The sequence below is a fragment of the Ursus maritimus genome, unplaced genomic scaffold (genome assembly GCF_017311325.1).
Source record: "Ursus maritimus isolate PB19 unplaced genomic scaffold, ASM1731132v1 scaffold_1, whole genome shotgun sequence".
In the NCBI taxonomy this organism is placed as follows: domain Eukaryota; kingdom Metazoa; phylum Chordata; class Mammalia; order Carnivora; family Ursidae; genus Ursus; species Ursus maritimus.
This window is the reverse complement of record NW_024423343.1, coordinates 52,422,656-52,441,281: the sequence shown is the minus strand read 5'-3', so window position 1 is coordinate 52,441,281 and position 18,626 is coordinate 52,422,656. Positions and strand designations below refer to the sequence as shown.

The window sequence follows — 18,626 nt, the reverse complement described above, 5'->3', positions numbered from 1 at the left end:
AGCAAGTCCCAAACAGGTCATCTGTGACACAGTTGAATGACAGGATGAAAGGAAGAACACAAGGTCATAATTAATGGATTTCTCACCTAATAGTTATTTTAACAACTTTTACCTAGAAGAGCTCATCTTCAGGGTTGGGATATAAAAGTGCTGGGAACATATCTGACAGAAAAAGTGGTGGGATACCAATCTGTGCTCCCTTAAAAAACTGACCCTCCGGAGGCTATATCCTTTCCAACGCAAAGGATTGATTCTAATGATAACGGTTTAGGCCACGCATTTAAGAAGGAGGTAATGGATAGATAATTTGGGGACCACCTCCAATACCCCCCATTGGTAATATACCCTTTGTAAAGGATAAAGCCAAGACTTGGGGGTTAGGCCATGTTAAGTTCCAACTGCAGCTCTTTCCCATGTTAATTACAAGAATCTGGTTAAGTTATTTAAAATCTTTGAGTCTCAGGGTGCCTTGGAGGTTCAGCTGGGTAAGTGTCTGCCTTTGGCTCAGGTCATGATCTCAGGGTCCTAGGATCAAGCTCCGCATCAGGCTTTCTGCTCAGCAGGGAGTCCGCTTCTCCCTCTCTCGCTCTCAAATAAAGAAATAAAACTTTTAAATAAATAAATAAAAACGAAATAAAATAAAATTCGAACTTATACTTCCTTCCACAGAACCCAAAAGCAGCTACAAATTATTTCCCAATTTATTTAAAATTCTTGATCTTTCTTTCAATATCACTGATATTGTGATATTGAAAGTTCACTATCCCACATAACTGTCAACTTCTATTTTCCCCAAACTGACCTGCCAACAACTCCCTTCATTCTATATTTGCTTCATTCTGAGCTATGACTAAGTCAGTGTCCCTGCTAGGAAAGCCCTTTTCACTTTCTTTCAACTAAATTAGATAATCTCTTTTATTTAACTCACTTAACTTCTACATTCTCCTGAAGCCTTTCTAAGGAAACCCAGATACATTAGAGCAATCTGCCACCTCGATAAAATATCACTCGAATATTTTGTTTTTCCATTTCAGATCACAACATCCTCAATACCCTTATAATAAAGCAACAAATGTTTACTAGATAGGTACCTAGTACAAGCAAAGATCGTGTAATCTTTCTGTGAGGAACACAAGGAAACACAAAGACTAGTATCAGACCAAAGACTTTGCAACTGCAGCGTTTAGTAAATGTTGGTTTATGGACTGCTAAAGTTTCCAAGGACACAGCTGACAAGTACATTTCTTCTGGATTAGAAATAAGTAATAAGAGTACCATAAATCCTGGTACTTTTTAGAGGAAAGTAGGGAACAGAAGAAAAAGACTGCTCAGAACCCCGTGAGAGGCGTTTCCAGACTAGACTTACCCGGTCCTGCTCTCTACTTACAGTATCAGAATGGAGTAGACAGGGGATGATGCAGATATCACAGCATGCAAAAGCTCCCAGGTAAGTCCAGCAACATCTCACACTTTTGGACTCGCTGGCCTACTTACTAAATTATTTAAACATGACATACTACTTTTGATCATTTACAAATCTTTAGAATAGGTCTGAAATTTATTTTACTATTCAAAGTCAAATCCCTAAGAAATGAGTTTTAAAAATCCAGTAGTGTGCATTTCAGAGCTCAGTCACTGCTGAGAAGTTTGGGCACAATGAAATAAATGAAATGCATGATCACTTTATCTGCTGCTATAAAATAAAACCATTTCCTAATGGTCAAAAATAAAATTACCTGTAGCATTAAGACTACTGTTTTCACCACATTCCACTGTGATTTTCTGCCATCCACAATCACGGTAAATCCTCTAGCCTTACACTTTTCACTGAAACAAACAAACAAAAATTACAAAGTATTAAAACAGGCTTCATACTTTATTCTTTATAATCCTAAATAAAGTCTCTAGTTTAATCATATGTGGAGCAGCATTAATCTCACTTGGTTTTGTTTACACTGTCATTAATAAAATTTTTAAGGGTATCCTTTTAGTATTTTCAAGCAATTTGATTTTTCTCATTTTAGGAAACACTGACAATTTACAAACTAATTTGGCAAGAAAATTACTCTAAAAGTACAGGAAGTCAATGTCTTAACGAGAAGAAATCAAAGCAACATTCAGTCTCAAGAGCCTTTCAATTTATTCGTTTATAAAATGGGATCCAAGTGAAATATGTAACTGACTGCCAAGTGCATACATACTTCTTGCCTCTCCTTCCTGCCAGAAGTAGAAATGATAGTTTAAAACAGGCAGAAAATAGGGGCGCCAGGGTGGCTCAGTTGGTTAGGCATCTGCCTTCGGCTCAGGTTATGATCCCAGGGTCCTGGGATTGAGACCCGCATCAGGCTCTTGGCTCAGCGGTGAGTCTGCTTCTCCCTCCCCCTCTGTGATCTCTACCACTTTTGTTCTCTCAAATACATAAATAAAATCTTAAAAAAAAAAATAGGTAGAAAATAGAGTAAGCTACTACTAAACCATTGGAAATGAATTTCTTGGTGTTCTTTCGGGGAAATTTAATGAGATGAGGTAATATTCGGTCTACATAGTAGTTGAAAACTTGAATACACCATATCAGAACATACACCCCCCTCACCTTCACATTCTCAATTACTTGACCAGCAAAATATTACCCTGAGTGTTAGAATATGTTACTGCTATATATTACATTCAATTATTGTAAACACTTCCCAGAAGCCTACCCTAGTAAAATACAACTACACTAAAAAACTCCATGCTAAAGACCAAACTACATAGCTACTTTATTATTACTATTTTTTTACTTATAAAATGAATTCAATGAAAGGATCTCAACTGCTCTCTCCAATATACCAGAAGAAGCTGCAGTTTTACTTAACAGAGCAAGGATTTGGTAGTGAAACCTCTCCACACTCAAAGTTCTATCAATCATATACATTATAGGAAAGGTAATCAGCAAACCCTTTCCTAAGATTTAAATCCAACAATCCAGGGGATTTTACTAATCCTGCCTTACTTCCTCTAAGTTCTCACATTAGCCTCAAGAGGGTTCTTGCAGAAGTGATATCTAAATCTACCAAGCACCACTAAGGTTACAAGTATGAGGATGGTACTGCTGAGGAGTTGTAAGAACAGGGGCCTCTATAAACAGGGACAGAAGCTGAGCTTCCAAAGAAAACAGGGAACTGTTCAAAAGATGAGACAAACTGAAATATATGTCCATACAAAAAACGTGCACACAAATGTTCACAGCAGCATAATTCCTAACACCCAAAAGTAGGAACAACTCAAATGTCCATCAATGACAAACAGGAAAACAAAACATGGTAATCTATATAATGGAATACTATTCACTATAAAAATGAATGCAGTACGGGGGCGCCTGGGTGGCTCAGTCAGTTAAGTGTCTGCCTTCAGCTCAGGTCATCTCAAGATCCTCAGATTGAACCCCATGGCAGGCTCCCTGCTCAGCAGGGAATCTGCTTCTCCCTCTCCCCGTTCCCCCTGCTTGTGCTGTCTCTCTCTCTCTCTCTCTCTCTCTCACACACACATAAATAAAATCTTAAAAAAAAAAAAAAAGGAATGAAGTACTGATACATGTCAGAACATGGATAAACCTTGAAAACATTATGCTAAGTGAAAGAAGCCAGATACAAAAGCCCACATATTGTACAATTGCATTTACACGAAATGTCCGGAATAAACAAATAAACAGAGACAGAAAGCAGATCAGTAGGTGCCAAGGGCTGGGAGGAGAAGAGAATGGGGAACGACTACTAATGGGTGCAGAATTTCTTTTTGGGCCAATGGATGAGAGTGTGTAATGGTCACACAACTTTGTTAATATACGGAAAACCACTAAATTGTATGCTTTAAAAGGTTGGTGTTTAAGGTATGTTAATTATAACTCAATAAAAATGCTGAAATCCTCCATTTTTGGATTTTGCATTTTAAAATAAAGGACTCACTAAGTATTCTTTGGTGGGGGGAACGTGAGGCAATACAATGATCACTTTAGATTATTAGCAAGAGCATATAAAGACTTGCTTGAGGAAGCAAATCTGACATCTAATTGCTAGTTGTAGGATCAGGTAAGAAGGAAATTCTTGGTATTCCTCACCACCAAGACATCTAGGAAGACCACTATAACTCAGGTAGTATACAAGGAACTTAGGTAAGGATACCTTACCAGAAGAGATAAACCTAGGTAAGGTAGCTGGCTACTGAGTGGTCTTCAGAGAAGTAAAAGCAACTCAGGAGTCTCTACCAATGCTTATGGAAACGTGCAGGAGGGGGAGATAAGACACACAGAGTTGTCCAGTAGAAGGCCTTCCCTTTTTGGTACTACAGTCAAGAGAATTGTGCCATCCCCATAATCTGGTACTTTGTTCTCAATCGGCATCTGCTTCTCAGAGATACAGGTTACAACAGCATTTTGTTAAAGAAGTTTTACACGAATAACACATTTTCATTTCAAAGCACACTCTATATTAATCTGTATATTAAGAGAAAGAAAATAATGAAGCTTGCAAATACCATCTGCAGTGATCTTAAGGGCATAAAATACTCTAAATTTATCTTATAGGGTACTTAAAAACAGCCTCAATCATAATTTTCTCACATTTTACTAAGATAATGAAAATACATACAACTGAAAGATACTATTCGAAAACTGCAAGATCAAGTGATCTTTCAACTACATGAAAGGATTGTTTTTCTTTTTTCTTTTTTTTTACTTCATTCCTACAAGTGGAGTGATAGTTTCAAGTGATTTTTAACATACTTAATTTAGAAGCATGTTCTGTCCTTTATAAAAGGGTATGTTAGAGGAGCTGCCATACTAATATTAATAAACTCCTATTGCTGTTAACATGTTTATAATTACATCTAAAGAACAATAACAAAAAAATCTATTAACACTCTATCTCCTTGTTCCTCCCGCATTAGAGCCTTTCGAGGGTTAGATGGCTCAGTTGAAACTACTATTAAAAGAGGAGAGGGGGCGCCTGGGTAGTGCAGTCGTTAAGCGTCTGCCTTCGGCTCAGGGTGTGATCCCGGCGTTCCGGGATCGAGTCCCACATGGGGCTCCTCCGCTGGGAGCCTGCTTCTTCCTCTCCCACTCCCCTGCTGTGTTCCCTCTCTCGCTGGCTGTTTCTCTGTTAAAATAAATAAATAAAATCTTAAAAAAAAAAAAAAAAAAGAGGAGAGGCTAAAAAGCCCACTCACTTTGATTAGAAACAGACTATCAATGGATTTCTCCGGTTCAGTACATTGTAGCTCTTCACTAATTTCTTTGATTACAACTAAGGGTTCCTTCTTTTCCACTCATAAGCTCTGCTTACACTTGTATTATGGCAACTAATTTCACTTATGCTTTTATTGTAATTACTTGTTTACAATTTATCTTCATTAGATAACATGCTTCCAGAAAGCAAGGATATTATCTTCCTGATATCCTGGCAGCTTTTAGCATAGTGCTTTAAACACAGACGACCTTTAAAAATGTTAGAGGGTACATTGCACATCATTCCCTAGTCAGAAACCAACACTGGCTTTCCTTCTCCTTCAGAACTGAAGCCTTTACCATGGCCTACAAGGTCCTCTATGATCTGATTCTAGCCTCTCTCATCTGACCACAGTTCTAGAACTCTGGACCTCTCTCAAACTGCTCCCACCATACTACCTCCTTGCTGATCCCACAATATGCTGCTCCTGCCTCAGGGTCTTTGCACTAACTGCTCTGTCATAAATGCTCTTTCTTTAATCATCTTCCATTAGATATCTGTACGGCTTGCTCGTCACTTCCATCATCTCTGGTAAAACATTATTCTATCATTTTGCAAAATATTGCCACACATGCCATCCTCTCAACTCTTTTCATGCTGTGTTTTCATAGCATTCATGAACATCCAATATACTGTGATTTATATGTAATATTTGTTGGATCATTACGTATAACGCCCATAATAAGGGCGGGGACTGGGTCTCCTTTGTTCACCCATTTCCTCAGCACCTGGAACAATGAGGAGCTCATATATTACAGGCTCTCACGTATTTACTGAGTGACTAAAGACTTATGATCTTAATGGCTATGTGGTTTTTGGCAAATCATTAAACCTCTGTGTTCTGATGTTTATTCTGTAACATAAATGAGTTTTTCTACAATTAGAAAGAACTGACTTAAGTGAAAAAAATGGAAAGGTAACTTTTGTAGATTTTGAATCACTACAGAATCAATAGTAATCTGATCGAGATTAATCTGGACAAATACTTGGCAGTATTTCTATAAAAGATTTAAGAATGGAGGGGCGCCTGGGTGGCGCAGTCGTTAAGCGTCTGCCTTCGGCTCAGGGCATGATCCCAGCGTTCTGGGATCGAGCCCCACATCAGGCTCCTCCTCTGGGAGCCTCCTTCTTCCTCTCCCACTCCCTCTGCTTGTGTTCTCTCTCTCACTGGCTGTCTCTCTCTGTCAAATAAATAAATAAAATCTTAAGAAAAAAAAAAAAGATTTAAGAATGGAGAAGGTGGTTAGTCCAGATGATTGTTAAGGTACTTTACAATCCTGATGATGTTCCATGATTCTACAACCGGATGATCACCAAGTTCCCTTTAAGCTGGAAAATACTGAGTTTAAATACAGGTATTTTATCTTTATTGTACTTTGTTTTACTGCACTTCATAGATACTACTTCTTTTACAAATTGAAGGTTTGTGGCAACCCTGCATCCATCAACTCTATAGATGCCATTTTTCCAACAGCATTTGCTCACTTTATGTCTCTGTGTCATGTTTTAGTAATTTCATAATATTTCAAACTTCAAATTATGTATTTGTTATGGTGATCTGTGATCTTTGATGTTCCTATTATAATTGTTTTGGGGTGCCACAAACCATACCTATATAAGATGGAGAACTTAATAAGTGTTATATGTTCTGACTGTTCTACTTACTGGTTGTTCCCCTGTCTCTCCCTCTCCTTGGGCCTCCCTCATCCCTGAGACACAATAATACTGAAATTAGGCCAATTAATAACCTTTCAGTGGCTTCTAAGTGTGCAAGTGAAATGAAGAGTTGCATGTCTTTTACTTTGAAACAAAAGCTAAAAACGATTAAGCTTAGTGAGGAAGGCATGAAGAAAGCCAACACAGGCTAAAAGCTAGGTCTTCTGAAACCAGTCAGCCAAGTTGTAAATACAAAGGAAATATTTATGGAAGGAAATTAAAAGTGCTACTCCTGTGAACAAATGAATGATAAGAAACCAAAACATTCTTATTGCTGATATGGAGAGAGTTTGAGTGGTCTGGATAGAAAATCAAACCAGCCACAACATTCCCTTAAGTAAAAGCCTAATCCAGAGCAAGGCCCTAACTCTCTTCAATTCTAGGAAAGCTGAGAGAGGTGAGGAAGCTGCAGGAGAAAGCCTGAAGCTAGCAGAGGTTGGTTTATGAGATTTAAGGAAAGAAGTTGTCTCTATAATGTAAAAGTGCAAGGTAAAGCAGGCAAGTGCTGATACAGAAGCTGCAGGAAGTTCTCCACCAAAACTTCTAGCTAGGATCAATAATGAAAGTGGCTACACTCAGCAACAGATTTTCAATGTAGACAAACAGCCTTCTATCAGAAAAAGATGCCATCTAGGACTTGTACCGCTAGAGAGAAGTCAATGCCTGGTTTCAAAACTTCAAAGGATAGGGGCGCCTGGGTGGCTCAGTCGTTAAGCGTCTGCCTTCGGCTCAGGGCGTGATCCCAGCGTTCTGGGATCGAGCCCCACGTCAGGCTCCTCCACTGGGAGCCTGCTTCTTCCTCTCCCACTCCCCTTGCTTGTGTTCCCTCTCTCGCTGGCTGTCTCTCTCTGTCAAATAAATAAATAAAATCTTAAAAAAAAAAAAAAAAAAACTTCAAAGGACAGGGGTGCCTGGGTGGCACAGTCAGGTAAGTGTCTGACTCTTGGCTTTGGCTCAGGTTGTGAGACTGAGTCCCACGTCTGGCTCCACAATCAGCACAGAGTCTGCTTAAGAAAGACTCCCCCTCCCTCCCTCCCACCACCCTGGGGCATGCTCTCTCATGCACACTCTTTCTCTCTAAAATAATTAAATAAATTAAAAAAAAAAAACTTCAAAAGACTCTCTTGTCACATGCTAATGCAGCTGGTGACTAAATAGAAGACAATGCTCATTTACCATTCCCACAATCCTAGGGCCCTTAAGAATTATGATAAATCAGGGCACCTGGGTGGCTCAGTCAGTTAGGTGATCGACTCTTGGTATCAGCTCAGGTCTTAATCTCAGGGTCGTGACTTCAAGCCCCACTGGGCGTGGAGACTACTTAAAAAAAATTAGAAAATAAAAAAGAATTACGCTAAAGCTACCCTGCCTATGCTCTATAAATGAGAAACAACAAACTCTGGGTGAAAATACATCTGTTTACAACATGGTTTACTGAAAGGGTTTAAGCTCACTGGAGAAACCCACTGCTCAGGGGGAAAAAAAGATACCTTTTAAACTATTACTGTTCATTGACAGTGCATCTGGTCACCTAAGAGCTCTGATGGAGATGGTTACAATGAAATCAATGTTTTCATGCTTGCTAACACGACATTCATTCTGCAGCCCATGGGTCAAGGAGTAATTCTGACTTTCAAGTCTTATTATTTGGGAATATTTCATTAATCTATAGCTGCTAGAGATAGTAATTACTCTGATGGATCTGGACAAAGTAAATTGAAAGCCTTCTGGAAAGGATTCACCATTCTAGATGCTATTAAGAACATTCGTTAATTCATGGGAAGAGATCAAAATATCAACATTAACAGAAGTTTGAAAGAAGTTGAGTCCAACCCTCATAAATGACTTAGGGACTCAAGACTTCAGTGGAGGAAGTAAATGCAAATATGGCTTTGCTGTGATGTTCACTCCATTGCAGTGGTCTAGAACTGAACCTGCAATTATCTCCAAGATTTGCCTGTATACACTGAATATACTGTTGAAAGAAAATGTTAAGACAAAGTTTTCAATATTTCCTTCATAATACTATATTATCTCATATGTTAATTATCAACTGTAATAGGTCTAGGTTAAAAGTAAATAAATACTAACACTTGTCAATAGATATTGCACTGTAATTATAGCAGAGGTTGCTGTAGAGTAGTAATTAGGAACACAGGCTAGCAGCCAAACTGCCAGGTGCAAACACCCCCTCTGGCCCTGATTTACCACACGCTCTTGGTCAAGATATCTAAATTGCCCACTCTTTCTATGTCTCAGATCCCTCATACACAACACAGGGATAATGGTGACTGTACTCATCACAAGTTTCTTATGAGAATTAAAAGACTTAACATTATCTAACAGATAATATATTATCTGTAATATATTTCCTTAAATATAAGATATTCTTTTCATATATGCCTCCCAATCATCATCCATAAGTAAATTCTCAGGTCCATTTGAATTTCAAGTTCTAAAAAAGAAAGCAAAACCAGCCTAGACAAACTTCTTATCCATCAAAAGAGTTTCTACTGAGCCACCAACGTCAGTATGCTTATTTGATTTTCCAACAAAATGTAAGATGTTCTGAGAATGGTCAGTTACTAGGTCCAGTCAGCCCACACTTGAGTACACAAAACTCTGAGAAACTGAAGTAGTAAAATAAAATAAAAATAGAAACCCACACCCATAAGCCATACTGACCACTGACTGAGAATGAGGTACAACACTGAGCTATGAAAAATACAAATTATAAGATACAGTTTCTCCCCTCAAGGAGCTCAGAATCACTTAGTGCCTATTTATATTTATAGACATTACAATATTTAATGTTACTAGGGAAACAATATATGCTTTTGAAATTAAAAAAAAATTAAGACAAATAATAAATGTAAAAATAAATAAATATTTGGGCACCTGGTGGCTCAGTCGGTTAAGTGTCTGCCTTCGGCTCAGGTCATGATCCACGGGTCTTACGACTGAACCCCATACTGGGCTCCCTGCTCAGCGGGGAGCCTGCTTCTTCCTCTCCCTCTGCCCCCCTGGCTCATGCTCTCTCTCTCATTCTTTATCTCAAATTAATAAATAAAATCTTTAAAAATAAATAAATAAATATTAAATAAAAACTTAAGAACCATCATTAAACACATCATGGTTAAACTTCTAAAGAATCAGAAACAGCAAGGGCTATAAGTTTGGATAACAACAAAATCTAGAAAGGATTTACATAAAGGAGCTAATAAAATTTAATGTGAAAGGACAGATATAGAGTATAAAGAATACGAGTAAAGGCACCACATATTTGAGAAGCTTCTTCATTTCTCTGCTCTTTTTCAACTATGAAACAGAAATAATAATACTCTTATTATTTTGAAAACTGAGTTAATACAAGTACTTTAAACTAAGTGCCTTGCATAATAAGTGTTCAAGAAATTAGTATTTCTGAAAAGGTGAGTCGAATCATATAAGGTCTTGGCATAGCAGTTAAGAATGCTGAAAGACTGCCCTTGAGAGCAAAGACCTAATATTTCCTGCCTTCACAATGCACGATGTTTAAAATGAATGGCTACAGAATTGAATTCAGTAGTGCAGTAAGAAAAAGAGGAGGTCATAGAAAACTGGGAAGAATGACACTGTCTTTTCAATGAAATTAATCCTGCGCAAAGTGGAAAGAGAATCAGGACAAAGAAGTTAGCTTGGCTATTATTGTACTAGTCCAACTCGACAACTCAGCCATCCCTTGATGTGAACTTCAGTGTATGAAAAGGGAAGAGAAAGGACAGAAAAATAAAAACTACATGGCAAGGAAAGAAAATACTGGCTTAGCAATCCCATTTTAAAACAGCACCTTATAAATTTTCAATACGTATGTGTTGAATGAGTGAGATGATTATTAAAAAAAAAAAACTCATCAAGGGCATAAAGCATGTTCAGGGGCACTGGGGTGGCTCAGTCAGTTAAGTGTCCAACTCTTGATTTCAGCTCTGGTCAAAATCTCAGGGTCACGAGATCAAGCCCTGTGTCAGATTCTGCACTGCACATGGAGTCTGCTTAAGCTTCTCTCTCTCCCTCTGCCCCTCCCCACCCCATGCTTGTTCCCTCTTCCTCTCTAAAAAATAAACAAAATCTAAAAATTATAACAAAACAAAAAGCATGTTCAAAACCCTTAACCACAGTGTTTTGAAACAATGCAATTACAACCCTATTTGCTAAAAGTACATTTCTTAAGGAGTAAAAGGGAAGGCACTGGCTCAAACCTCCATGGAAGTGAGTACCTTTAAAAATAATAATAATAATACAAAAAAAAAAAAAAAAGGAAGAAGAGAGCCATCCCAGTCACATTCTCACAGACTGTATTGAACATTCCAAAGTCTAAGAAGACAAATAGATGATCAATTAAGGGTGTTAGACTCAAATTCAAATTATCTTCTAATTGTTCTGCAGAGTCCTATAAGCTCCAAGAAGGCTCCTTAAAAGTGGGGAAAGGAGCACTGCAGTGGAAGCGGAGTTTGAGAAGGGAGGATGATGATAGCCAGAAATCACTGTGGACCTCCATTTCTGTTTTATAAATTTGGCTTCTGTGTAAGATTTTCTTTGAAGAAAAATGTCCATAGATTTTTAAAAAAATTCTGAACATACAGAATATATACCTTATAGAATACTAGTAGTTACACTGTCCAGAACAGAGTGGCATGATATATTTCCAGTGTTGAAAGGGAAAAAAAAACAAACTACAACCAAGAATACCCTACCTAGCAAGATTATCACTTAGAATTGAAAGATAAAGAGTTCCCCAGCAAACAAAATTTAAAGGAGTTCATCACCAGCAAAACAGTCTTATGAGAAATGTCAAAGGGCATTCTTCAAGTGGAAAACAAGAGAGCACAACTAAAAGAAAATTATGAGAAAAGTTCACAGGTAAAAGTAAACATATAGTAAAAGTAGTAGATTAATTACTTATAAAGCCAGTATCAAGATTAAAGCACAAAAGGAGTAAAGTCAATTATATCCACAAAAATTCCAAGGGATACACAAAATAAACATAGAAAATATGGTATCATTTACATAAAATATGGGGGGCAGTAAAAATTTAGTGCTTTTAGAATGTGTTCCAACTTAAGCAACTATCAACACAGACTGCTATACATAGGGGATATTACATATAAACCTAACAATAACCACAAATTGAAAACCTATAAAGATACACAAAAAAATAAAGAAAGGATTCCAAGCAGAACACTAAAGAAAGCCATCAAATCACAAGAGACCAGGAGAAGAAAGGAATAGACAAGAATTACAAAAGCAACCAGAAAACAATTAACAAAATTGCAATAAATACCTCCCTATCAATAATTACTCTAAATATAAATTGAATAGATGCTCCAGTCAAGACATAAGGTGACTGAATGGATAAAAATGCAAAAACAAAAACAAACAAAAAACAAACAAACAAAGAAAAACCAAACTGCCTATGACTCAGTTCTGACCTCTACATGCAGACTGAAAATGAAGGGATGGAAAAAGATATTCCAGGCAGAAGGAAACAAAAAAGAAAAAAAGCTGGGATAGCAATACTTACATCAGACAAAATAAACTTTAAAAGAAAGACTGTAGCAAGAGACAAAAACTGGGCATTACATAATGATAAAAGGATCCATCCAACAAGAGAACAGTAACAATTGTAAAAATATCTAGGCATCCAACAAAGGAGCACCTAAGTACATATAACAAATTTTAACAGATATAAAGGGAGAAACTGAGAGTGATACAATAATAGTAGAGGACTTTAACACCCCACTTACATCATTGGATAGATCATCTGAACAGAATTATTAACAAGGAAGCAATGGCTCTGAATGACACATTAGGCCAGATGGACCTAAAAAATATAAAAAATGTATACAGAACAATCCATTCAAAAACAGAATACACATTCTTTTCAAATACACATGGAACATTCTCCAGGATAGATCACATGTTAGGTCACTAAACAAGTCTCAATAAATTTAAGAAGACTGACATCATATAAAGCATCTTTTCCTACCACAACAGTATGAAACTAGAAATCAATTACAAGAAAAAAACTAGAAAAAATACAAAGAAGCCAAACATGCTACTAAACAACCAATGGGTCAATGAAGAAATAAGAAGACATAAAAAAAATAAATGAAGACAAAAACAAAAACGCAACAGTACAAAATCTTTGGGATGCAGCAAAAGGAGTTCTAAAACAGAAGTTTATAATGATACAAACCTACCTCAAAAAACATGAAAAATCTCAAATAAACACCTAAAGGAACTAGAAAAAGAAGAACAAACAAAACCCAGCACCAGAAGAAAGGAAATGATAATGATGAGGGTGGAAATAAATAGAGACTATAAAAAAAATTAGAAAAGGTCAAAGAAACAAAGAGCTGATTCTTTAAAAAGATAAACAAAACTGACAAACCTTTAGCCGGACTAATCAACAAAAAAAAGGAACTCAAATAAATAAAATCAGAAAGGATGTGGGAGAATAACGGACACCACAGAAATATGAAGAATTAGGAGATAATGCTATAAAAAACATATGCCAACAAATTAAACAACCTAGATGAAATGGATCAACTCCTAGAAACATACAATCTTCTAAAATTGCATCAGGAAGAAATAGAAAATTTGGACAGACTGATTACTAGTAACAAAATTGAATTGCTAACCAAAAAACTCCCAAAGTCCAGGACGAGATGGCTTCGCAGGTAAATTCTACCAAATATTTAAAAAGTTAATACCTATTCTTATCAAACTATTTTAGAAAATAGAAGAGGAAGGAAAACTTTCAAATTCATTCTATAAGGCCAACAAAACCAGATACAAAACCAGACAAAGATAATACAGAAAAAGAAAAATACAGGCCAATATACCTAAAGAACATGGATGTAAAAATCCTCAACAATATATAAGCAAAGCACATTTAATAATACATTAAAAGGATCATTCATCATGACCAAGTTAAGAGTTATTCCAGGGATGAAAGGATGGTCTGATATTTGCAAATCAATCGATGTGATACCATAAAGGATAAAAACTGCATGATTATGTCAAGAGATGCAGAAAAAGCATCTGACAAAACACAACATCTTGTTCATGATAAACATTATCAACAAAGTGGGTTTAGAGGGAACATACTTCAACATAATAAAGGCCATATAAGAAAAACCCACAGCTAACATCATACTCAATGGTGAAAAATGGAAAGCATTTCCTCTAAGATCAGGAACAACATAAGGATGTCTACTCTCACCACTTTAATTCAACATAGTACTGGAAGTCGTAGTCACAGCAATCAAACAAGAAAAAGAAATAAAAGATCCAAATTGTTAAGAAAGAAGTAAAACTATCATTATCTGAAGATGACATATACAGAAAACTCTAAAGATACCACAAAAAACTATTTGAAGTAATAAATGGAATCAGTAAAGTTGTAAGATAGAAAATTAATATAAAGAAATCTGTTGCTCCTCTATACACTAATAACAACATAGCAGAAAGAGAAATTAAAAAAATCTTTAATCTCGGGGTGCCTGGGTGACTCAGTCAGTTGGGTGTCTGCCTTCAGCTCAGGTCATGGTCCCAGAGTCCCAGGATCAAGCCCCAAGTCAGGATCCCTGCTCAGTGAGGACTCTACTTCTGCCCCTGCCCCTGCCCCTACTCCTTCTCTCTCTCTTTCTCACTCTCTCTCAAATAAATAAATAAATCTTAAAAGAAGAGGAAAGAAAAGAAAAGATAAGAAAACAATCTCATTTGCAATTGCACCAAAAAGAATAAAACACCTAGGAATAAATTTAACCAAGGAGATAAAAATCCTATACTCTGAAAACTATGACAGACTGATAAAAGAAACTGAAGACAACACAAATGGAAAGATATACCATGTTCATAGCCTGGAAGAATTAATATTGTTAAAATCTCCATACTACCCAAAGCAATACTGATTCGATGCAATCCCTATCAAAATTTTTCACAGAACTAGAACAAATAATCCTAAAGTTTGTACGAAACCACAAAAGACCTTGGATAGCCCAAGCAATCTTAAGAAAGAACAACAAAGCTGGAGGTATCACAATCCCAGATTTCAAGATATACTACAAGCCATAGTAATCAAAACAGTATGGCCCTGGCAAAAAAAAAAAAAAACAGACACATAGATTAGCTGAACAGAACAGAGAGCCCAGAACCAAACCCACACTTGTATGGTCAATTAATCTATGACAAAGGAGGCAAGAATACACATAACAATTCAGAAACTAGTCTTGTCAATAAATGGTTTTGGGAAACTAGAGAGCTACATGCAAAAGAATGAAACTGGACCACTTTCTTACACCACACACAAAAATAAAGTCAAATGGATTAAAGACCTAAATATGAGACCTCAAAACATAAAAATCCAAAGAAAACATAGACAATAATCTCTTGGACATTGGCTTTAGCAACATACCAACGGATATGTCTTCTCAGGCAAGGGAAACAAGAGCAAAAATAAACTATTCGGACTACGCGAAAATAAAAAGCTATTGCACAGCAAAGGAAATTATCAACAAAACAAAAAGGCAACCTAGGAGAAGCTATTTGCAAGTGATATATCAAATAAGGGGTTAATACCCAAAATATATAAAGAACTTCTACAACTCAACACCAGAAAAAGATAATATGATTTAAAAATGGGCAGAAGATTTGGACAGACATTTTTCTAAAGAAGACATATAGATAACTAACAGACACATAAAAAGTCACTCAATATCACTAATAGTTAGGGAAATGCAAATCAAAACCACAAGGAGAAGTCACCCCACACCAGTAAGAATGGTTAGTATCAAAAAGAGAAGAAGTAACAAGTACTGACAAAGATGTAGAGAAAAGAAAACCCTAATGCTCTAGTGATAAGAACATAAAGTGGTACCATGACTGTGGAAAACAGTATGGAGGTTCCTCAAAAAATTAAAAATAGAAATACCATACAGTCCTGTAATTACACCAGGGGGTATTTACCCAAAGAAAACAAAAACACTAATTCAAAAAGATATATGCACTCCTATGTTTATTGCAGTTTTATATACAAGAGGCAAGATACGGAAACAACCCATGTGCCCACTGATAGATGAATGGATAAAGAAGATGTGGGTGTGGGTGTGTGTGTGCACATACATACATACAATGGAATATTACTTAGCCATAAAAAAGAATGAAATCTTGCCATTTGCAACAGCACAGATGGACGACATTCCATGGACAACATGGAAAGGCTATTATGCTAAGTAAAATAACTCAAAGAATGACAAACACCATATGATAACTTCTATGTGGAATAAAAGAAATGAACAAACAACAATAGCAACAACAACAAAACAGATAACTAAATACAGAGAACAAACTGGTGGTTGGCAGAAAGATATGGGTAGGGGTATAGGCAAAACAGGTGAAGAAGATTAAGAGGTACAAACTTCCAGTTATAAAATAAATAAGTCACGGAGACAAAAAGTACAGCATAAGGAATATAGTCAATAATACTGCAATAACATTATATGGTGACCACACTTAACATAGTGAGCACTGAATATAGAATTTTCAAATCATTATGTTGTAAACCTGAAACTAATATAACACTGTACGTCAATTATACTTAAATTTTAAAAAAAATACTAATAGTTGCAAAACAAGTTGTAGGATTCAAATAATAATTTCACCATTTTAAAGAATTACAGAACTAAACACGGCTGTTCTATTTCCTTTCATAATGTATTTTAGTTCATTTCTATGACTTTGTTGCTAAGTCTGGTTTGTTCCTTCGATATGCATATAATGAACACCTGAAGTCTCCAAATCATTTTTATTGGCATTGTGGATATGGAGATAAATAAAACATGGTTCAGCATTTAAGAACCTCACAATCTAATAACAGACTATAATATGACTATAAACTACTATGACACCAAGCAGAAGTAAATATGAAAAAGAATCTAAAAGGGCTCCTCAGAAAAGTACTAATTAAAAAACAAGGTTAAGAATGTGTTTTGCCAGGTGTTTTTAAAAGGGAGGTAGTCTCATTGTCTTATAATCACATCTCATGTAATAGTATTGAAATAAATCTCATTCATTGCATTGAATGTAGATATGCTTCTGACTTAAAATCCTGAAATATGCAATAAAATGATATGAGATTAATGACCTACTTGTGAGGTTTTCATTAGTGCTCATCTCAGTATTTACTTTTTTAACGAAAAGATTATTAATTTATATATTTCTTGTCTTTACTTCCATAAGGGAATCTCCTAATTATGGACTCACGCAGTTTCTGATCCTATTGTTTATGTCTAAGATACACAGTAATGGCTAGAAAACAAAAGATAAACTACATTTAGCTCTCCTAAAATTTAACACTCACGCTGGCCCAAACTTGTCAGTCTTTATTATTCTGTATTAAAACCTATGGTTGACCCTTTATAGAAAAAGGGGCAGTAATGGTTAGGCTTGAACTCCGCACAGAACCGACAAGAGTTATCTGAACTTAAACTTAGTATTCAGGTCAGGCTACAAGTATCCTAACCCTCCCTTTTCTTCTAAGCCCTCTAATCAAGGATCTGAAACAAAAGCGAGCTTAGGGACAACCTGTGTGAAAAAGAATCAGGAAATACCTCCATTCTCAAATGTGCTCGGTTACCTGTTTAAAATAGATATATACCATATAAAATAAGCATGAAGTATAGATAAGAAACTGAATAGTTTCTTCTCATTTTTAGAAAACTTTTTAAAACCTAGTATTACATTCAAAATGTTAACATGTTCATTGCAAAAAGAGACCACCTTGGGGCATGTGCGGTAAGGAAAGGGCCAGAGAGGCATCACTGATGGACCCGTCCTAAGACAGTCACAGCTTAGGCGGGATCAAACTTTAACAGCAGAAGACTGGGAGACATAGCAGGTCCCACAAAAAGTGAAGACATATTACTAAAAAGGACAACTTTCTAGACACAGGCTGAGCATAATCTGACAGGGTAAACTTAAAAACAGTCCTGGGATGGAAAGAGAGATGGATAAATGAATACATATGTGATCAAGTCCAATTTTGGTTGGAGACTTCTAAGTGAGAGGCATAATGGTGTTTACTGTACAATCCTTTAAACTTTTTGTGTATTTGGTATTTTTCATAATAAAATGTTGGTGGGATTACAAATTAAAAGCAGTTTTGGGCGCACCTGGGTGGCTCAATTAAGCGTCCACCTCTTGATTTCAGCTCATGTCATGATCTCTGAGTTGTGACATCAGGCCCCATGCCCTGCCCAGAGCCGGACGTGCTTGAGATTCTCTCTCTCCCTCTACCCTTCCCCTCTCTAAAAAATAAAATAAAATAAACTTAATTTAAAAATAAATAAAATAAATGCACTTTTGTATGGTAGACATTTTGAAGGAGAAAAATCAGTTTTTAAGATTACACCTAATAAACTGATCTCATGAGTTGCAATGAAGAGCTCAAAAACACTCTAGCACTCTAAGGAATTAGCAAGTACTGATACAGAGCTGCCAAAGTTATAGGAGCTGTTGCAAGAAAACAGAAGGTTAACAATTCAGTTTTCACAAATATTTGAGGGTCAAAACCTAGCAAAACAATTTTCAAAAATAAAGTATCCAGGT

General features: G+C 36.3%; 1 protein-coding gene across 2 annotated transcripts in view; it reads right to left on the bottom strand.

Moving 5' to 3' along the window:
• SESTD1 (SEC14 and spectrin domain containing 1) overlaps positions 1-18,626 on the bottom strand; it is a 143,803-nt gene that overhangs the window by 73,277 nt on the left and 51,900 nt on the right. For both annotated transcript variants that reach the window (XM_040643332.1, XM_040643330.1), the window contains one exon: positions 1,737-1,827. In XM_040643332.1, coding sequence (XP_040499266.1) covers positions 1,737-1,827 — 91 coding nt within the window. The remainder of the gene's footprint in view (positions 1-1,736; positions 1,828-18,626) is intronic.